General features: G+C 24.6%; 1 protein-coding gene across 3 annotated transcripts in view; it reads right to left on the bottom strand.

Moving 5' to 3' along the window:
* The window catches only part of LOC117175579 (centromere-associated protein E), a 38,052-nt gene that overhangs the window by 14,527 nt on the left and 16,694 nt on the right, over positions 1-6,831 (bottom strand). For all 3 annotated transcript variants that reach the window (XR_004467468.1, XM_033365288.1, XM_033365293.1), the window contains exons 2-3: positions 3,651-3,762; positions 345-564 (exon numbers count right to left, since the gene is read on the bottom strand). Coding sequence is in view for 2 of the 3 variants with exons in the window: in XM_033365288.1 (XP_033221179.1) it covers positions 345-564; positions 3,651-3,721 (291 nt within the window). In the remaining variant the exon portion in view is untranslated. The remainder of the gene's footprint in view (positions 1-344; positions 565-3,650; positions 3,763-6,831) is intronic.

Here is a 6,831-nt window from a genome sequence, read left to right as displayed (position 1 = left end):
ACTATTTGCTTTACATTCCTCTCGCTTCACTCTCCCTGCCTCCCCTTCTTTCACTTTTCCTACTTCCCTTACCTTCCGCTCACTTTCCTATTTATACTGCCCGTTGCTCCCCTCCCTTCTTTTATTTCCCTCATCGTCACTTCTCCTATCTTCACTTTTCCTATTTCCTATTTCCCTTCCCCTCACTTCCTTCTCGAGAATTTCTCTCCCTTCTTCTAATTCTCCCATCTCCTCTCCTTTTCTAGTTTTCCCAATCTCATGTTTTCCTACTTCCTTTCCGGAACATGAAGCGTGAGGTATCAAACTCTAATAAAAATCACACTATTAACGATAAAAAAACGTACCTGAGCAATAAGTTGTTCTATTCCAGCGACTCGCTCATCCAGTTTGACCAAATGTGGTTTGAATCCTTCGACAGTGGTTATTTTTTTTGTTAAAAGTGCCACTGATTTTTTCATTTGCTCACCCAATTGTCGCTCGCGTGCCTCATGCCTTTCCAATTTCTCCGTATTTTCGCGCATCATGTGCACGAGACTCAACATTGCATCCTTAATATCTTCATGTCTAAAATTATTTTATATTATTATACCCATAACTTTATTCTTAAATAACAAATAATAAATTTTACAAACAAACATAACAAATTCAAAAGAATTAAAATGAATTGGAAAAAATCCAGATTATGAAAGATTCATTTAATTTAGTAAGTTTGAAATGAGTGTAGAAAAATTCAAGGGAATTCAAAAGAATTTGATTAAATACCTTAGGATTCAAGGTCAGTTAAAAATACTTTAGGATAAGTAGACCAAAAACTAAAAAAAAAAAACTAAAAAATTGAATTCAGTGCATTTGGAAGAATTCAAGTTTTTTAACTACAAGAGAATTCGATGAAATTTATAAGAAATCCAGGTGAATTTTAGAAAATTCAGGATAAATTTTAAAAATAAAAACAATTCCAGTCAAACTCAAAAGCATTCAAATGAATTGAAAACCATGTAAAGAATCCAAAAAATTTAATTTAGGGGAATTTAAGGGAAATGATAAGAATTCGATGTAATTCATAAAAACTCATGGAGAATTAAAGAAAAAATCAAATAAATTTAAAAAAATGAAAAAATATCAAGAAAAAATCTATGAATTCAGTAATTTTGAAATGAGCTTAGAAAAATTCAAGAGAAATCGATGGAATTTATCAGAATTCCAGGAGAATTTGATCGAATTCAAGCTAAATTCATAAAATAAAAACAATTCAAGTTAAACTCTAAAGAATTCAAATGAATTGGAAATACAAATCCATAAAAAGAATGGCGAATTAAAAACAATTAAAAATATAAAAAATGCATGGGATTCAGTAAGTTTCAAATTAGTGTAGAAAAATTAAAGGGAATTGAAAAGCATTGGATACCAGGTTTAAGAATTCAAGATGAGTTTAAAATACTTCAGGATAAATTTATCAAAAACTAAAAGAAATTGAATTCAGTGAATTTAGAAGAATTCAAGTTTTTTCATATATGAAGATTTTATGAAACTTATAAGAGTTCCAGGTGAATTTGAAAGAATATAGAATAAATTCGTAAAATAAAAACAATTAAAGTTGAATTCACAAGAACTCAAATGAATTAGAAAGCATTCCATTTATTTCAGAAAAAGTGGAGTGCATTTAAAGGAATTTACGAGAAATGAAAAGAATTCAATTAAATCTATGAAAAATCGAAGAGGATAAAAAAAAGAATTGAAAGCAATTCAAAAATATTAAAAATTTTTGAATTTGTTTAAAAATGCAAGAGAATTCGATAAAATTTATAAGAATTTCAGCTGAATTTTAACGACGACAGGATAAATTCATAAAATAAAAACAATTCAATTTAAATTAAAATGAATTGGAAAAAATAAAAATCCAGAAAAATCATGGTGAATTAAAAACAATTTAAAATATTTAAAAATGCATGGAATTTCTTAAGCGTAAAATGAGTTTAAAAATTTTAAGGGAATTGAAAAGAATTTAACGAAATTGAATTAAGTGGATTTAGAGAAATTCAAAAGAATTAAAAAACTTAAGTGAATTAAATAGTAAGAATTCCCGGAAATTTTAACGGATTCAAGATAAATACATAAAATAGAATCAATTCAAAAGAATTAAAATAAATTTTAATAAATTCAAGCTCAATCCAGAAAACGCGTGGTGAGTTAAGAACAATTTAAGAATATGAGATATTCATCGAATTCAAAATAATTCTATGAAATTTATAATAATTTCAGATGAATTTTAAAGAATTTAGGATAATATTAGAAAATAAAAACAATTGAAATTAAATTGTCAAAAATTCAAATGAATTAGAAAAAAATCCATTGATTTCAGAACACGCGGAGTGAATTTAGAGGAACTTAAGCGAAATGAGAAGAATTCGATTAAATCAATAAAAAATCAAGGTGAATTAAAAAAATGCAATGAATTTAAATCACTTGAAAACATAAGAAAATTCATTGAATTAAGTCATTTTGAAATGAGTTTAGAAAAATACAAAAGAATTTGATGAAATTTATAAGAATTCCAGCTGAATTTTAACGAATTTAGGATACAGTTATAAAATAAAAAGAATTTAAGTCAAATTCAAAAGAATTCAAATGAACTCGAAAAAATTTGAAATCTAAAAAAATCGTCGTGAATTAAAATCATTTTAAAAATATGAAAAACTGCATAGTATTTTGTAAGTTTCAAATAAGTGTAGACAAATTCGAGGGAATTCAAAATAATTTCATGAAATATCTTAGAATTCAAAGAAAGAAATTGAATTGAGTGAATTAAAAAAATTCAAAAGAATAAAATTTAATGTATAAGAATTGCAGATAAATTTTAACGAATTCAGAATAAATTCATAAAATAAAAACAATTCAAAGTAAATTCAAAAAGAATTTAAATCTAAAAAATTCCATTGATTTCGGTAAAAATGGAGTGCATTAAGCGGAATCTAAGGTAAATGAGAATAATTCGATGAAATCATTGAATTCAGTAAGTTTGAAATGAGTGTGGAACTATTCGAGGTAATTCAAAAGAATTTGAAATAATACGTAAGAATTCAAAGTGAGTTAAAAATACTTTAGGATGAATTGATCAACAAAAAAAATGAATTCACAGAATTTAGACCAACTGATGTGAATTCAGAAGAATTAAAGACTTAGAAGAATTCAAGAGAATTCGATGAAGTTTATAGGAATTCTAGATAGATTGTAAAGAATTCAGGATAAATTCAGTAAATAAAAGCAATTGAAATTAAATTCACAAGAATTGAAATGAATAAGAAAAAATGTCATTGCTTTCAGTAAAAGTGGAGTGAATTTAAAAGAATTTAAAGGCAATGTGAAGAATTCTATTCAATTAATAGAAAAATTTAATGAGTTTAAAGCAATTAAAAAATAGAAAAAATTCATTGAAATCAGTCAGTTTGAAATGAAAAAAGGAAAATTCAAGGGAATTCAAAAGAGTTAGAATAAACTAAAAAAAATTTTAATCCAGAAATAACATGGTAAATAAAAAACAATTCAAAAGAATTAAATTTATAAAAATTCCAGGTGAATTTTAAAGAACTCAGGATAAATTAGTGAAATAAGAACAATTAATTTTATCTATTAAAAAAATGGAAAAAACTTACGTGATTTCTCTAGCACTCGTGAATTCAGAAACGAGAACTATTAGAACAAATGTCGCGATTGCGAGCCTCATGGCGACAGTAAACTATTATTTTCTCAATAGAAGAACGACCTCTGGAAAAATAAGTTAATAAGAATTTTTGCAATCGAAGACTACGCACTATACTACATTAAAAGTCAGTAGCTCTGAACTTCATAGGATTTAGATAATTCTTATATTTAGCCTATACATGTACACACATGTTTTATTTTGCATGTGCAATGTAAGTGTAATGACTTTCCGATAAGGAACATTAGGGTCACCAATTGATGACCTTTTTGCTTACAAAACTCCCTGCAAATGATTATTATGTTGTTACTAGCAATCATGTGTATTTTAAATTATAATTAAATAATTTCAGGGTTAATACAGGTCAGGGAATTACAGAAAGTCAGGGAATATCAAGGAAAATCCGACAGAGTCAGGCATTTTTTGATAAACTGAAGTTGAACTTAATTTTATTGTTATGTTGAACATTCAACAATTTTGTTTAAAATTTTCTGTTGAAAATTTTTCTTTTAGGTTGCAAATTTGTTTGTTTGGGAGAAATTGCATCAGTTTTGGTTAAAAATCACAACTGTTTAATTGAAAATGAAGTTTATTTGATACTCAACTGTTTTATATTTAAAATTCAAATCTTTTTTTATTGAAATATCAATTGTCAAACTTTTTGTCGAGAATTTAGCATTTTAGTCGCAAATTGAAATACTTATAGTTAAAAGTGGAACTACTTAGTTGAAAATTAATTTTTTGGTTGATAATTCGTCGTTTTAGTTGAAAACTTTTTTCTTGTTTTGCAATACTTGTACTTTAGTATTTTATTACAACTTTTTAAAAATTAATTTTTCAAATTGATAATTAGACAATTCCATGCTTGATTGTAAATTTCTTTTTAGTTTAAAAATTCAATTATTAAGTTGAAAATTTCTTAAAAAGTTAAACAGTTTGTTTGAAAATTTATCTGCTCTATTAAAAATTTATTTTTTGTTGTAGAAAATTAATCTTTTGGGTTCAAAATTTATTTATTTTGTTGAAAATTTAAGTGTTTGGTTGAAAAATTCTGTTTTAGTTAAGGATCCAATTATTTTATTGAAAATTAATCTTTTTCGGTTCATTTCAACTTTTTTTTTTGCAAGATTTTTTTATATAAATTTTTTAATTGAAAATATGACTATTCCATGTTTTGTTTTAAATTTATCTTCATAAGATAAAAATTACACTATTAGGTGTACAATCCTATTAAGATTCAAATATCTGGATGAAAATTTACATTTTGTTAAAAATTAATAGAATTTAATTATTTCATTTTTAGTTGTAAAAGTATCTTCTTAAGTTAAAAATTCAACTATTAGGTTGGAAACTCTTTAAAAATTAAAATATTTAGTTGAAAATTCATCCTTTTTGGTTAAAAATTAATCTATTTTGTTTGAAAATAATTCATCTTTTTTAATAAAAAAAATAACATTTTTGTTGAAAATTCGTCTTATTGGTTAAATTCATTTTTTTTATTTTAAATTAAAATTTTTTGTTTTAAAAATATTAACTATTACATGTTTTGTTGAGAATTCGTGTTATCAGCTTGAAAATGCATAAATTATTAGAAAATTCAACTATTTGGCTGAAAATGTACTTCTTTGTTTAGAAGTCATATATTCAGATTAAAAAAATTCAACTGTTTCGTATAGATCCTTTTGCTTTGAAAATTCAACAATTTTGTTAAAAATTCATCTTTTTTGGTCGAAAATTTAACTATTTTTAAAAAAATTCTTTGTTTGTAGTTGAAAATTAACTTTTTTAACTAAAAGTAAAATTATTTTATGCTTGGTTCAAAATATATCTATTTTTATTAAAAATTGTACTACTTAATTTGAAATTTAACTTTGTTGATTGAAAATTCATCTATTTGGTCGAGGATTCAACTATTTTGTTAAAGATTAGTTTTTTTGTTGTTGAAAATTAATTTTGGTAATCTGAAAATTTAAATATTCCATTTTTGCTTAAAGATTGATTGTTTTTTAGTTTAAAGTTCAACTATTTGGTTTAAACTCATGTATTTTATTTAAAAATCGTCTTCTGCTTCATAAAATTATTTTTTTTTAATTAAACTACTGGCTTGAAAGTTAAACAACTTTGTAAAAAATTCATTTTATCAGTTAAAGATCATCTTTTTGGTTGATAATTTAACTATTTCATTGAAAATTCTTTTTTTCTTACAAAAAATTAGTATATTGGTTGGAAATTAAACTACGTTGTTGAAGATTCGTTTCGTTGGTTAAAAATTATTTTTTTTTTTTATTTGAAAATTGAACTATTCCACTTCTAATTGTAAATGTTTCACATGTATGTCGAGAATTTAACTATTTCGTAGAGAATTCCTGTTTTTATTGAAAATTCATCTTTATCGTTGAGGATTTAAATACTCAGTTCAAAATTAATGTTTTTCTGTTGAAAATTAATCTTGTTTAAATTAAAAATTAAAAAATTTGTTAACTAAAAATACAATTATTTTAATTTTATTTGGAAATATATTTTTATTTTAAACTAATCTTTTTTGTTGAAAATTTATCTATTTTGTTAGTGATTAAACTATTTGGTAACTATTTTGTTACCGCCATTCTGTTGAAAATTCATCCTTTTGGACTGAAACTCATCTTTAAAAAAATTTGTTGAAAATTCAACTGTTTTTTAAAGTAAAAATAAAATTATTTTAGTTTTAATTAAAAATACATATTTTTATTAAAAATTCAGTTATTTTTTATTGAGAACTTACTTTTTTCTTGAAAATTCAACTGCCCTCTAAAAAATTCTTTTTGTTTTGCTCGAAACTTCAGCCATTTAGTTTTTTCAGTTGAAAATGTATTTCTCGAGAGAAAATCTTGAAACTTACAAATTCGTAAATCTATATATTTTTGAAATTTCTACAGTACTTATTCTCATTTTGAAATAATTATTGGGGGAACCTTCCTACAGTGAATCAGGTAACCTACAGTGGATAATCATTAATCACGTGCCCAGAGATAGACCGCGGAAAGAATGGTTAGAATGTGTGAATGAGACCCTAGTTAGAAGAGACATACGAAGTCACAGAAACACGAGAGCCTGCATGAAAAAATGCATGGACATAAAAGAAGCTAGAGAAGTAT

This window comes from Belonocnema kinseyi, chromosome 1 (assembly GCF_010883055.1).
Source record: "Belonocnema kinseyi isolate 2016_QV_RU_SX_M_011 chromosome 1, B_treatae_v1, whole genome shotgun sequence".
Taxonomy (NCBI): domain Eukaryota; kingdom Metazoa; phylum Arthropoda; class Insecta; order Hymenoptera; family Cynipidae; genus Belonocnema; species Belonocnema kinseyi.
The sequence above is the reverse complement of the archived record's forward strand: the minus strand, read 5'-3'. Positions and strand labels throughout refer to the sequence as shown.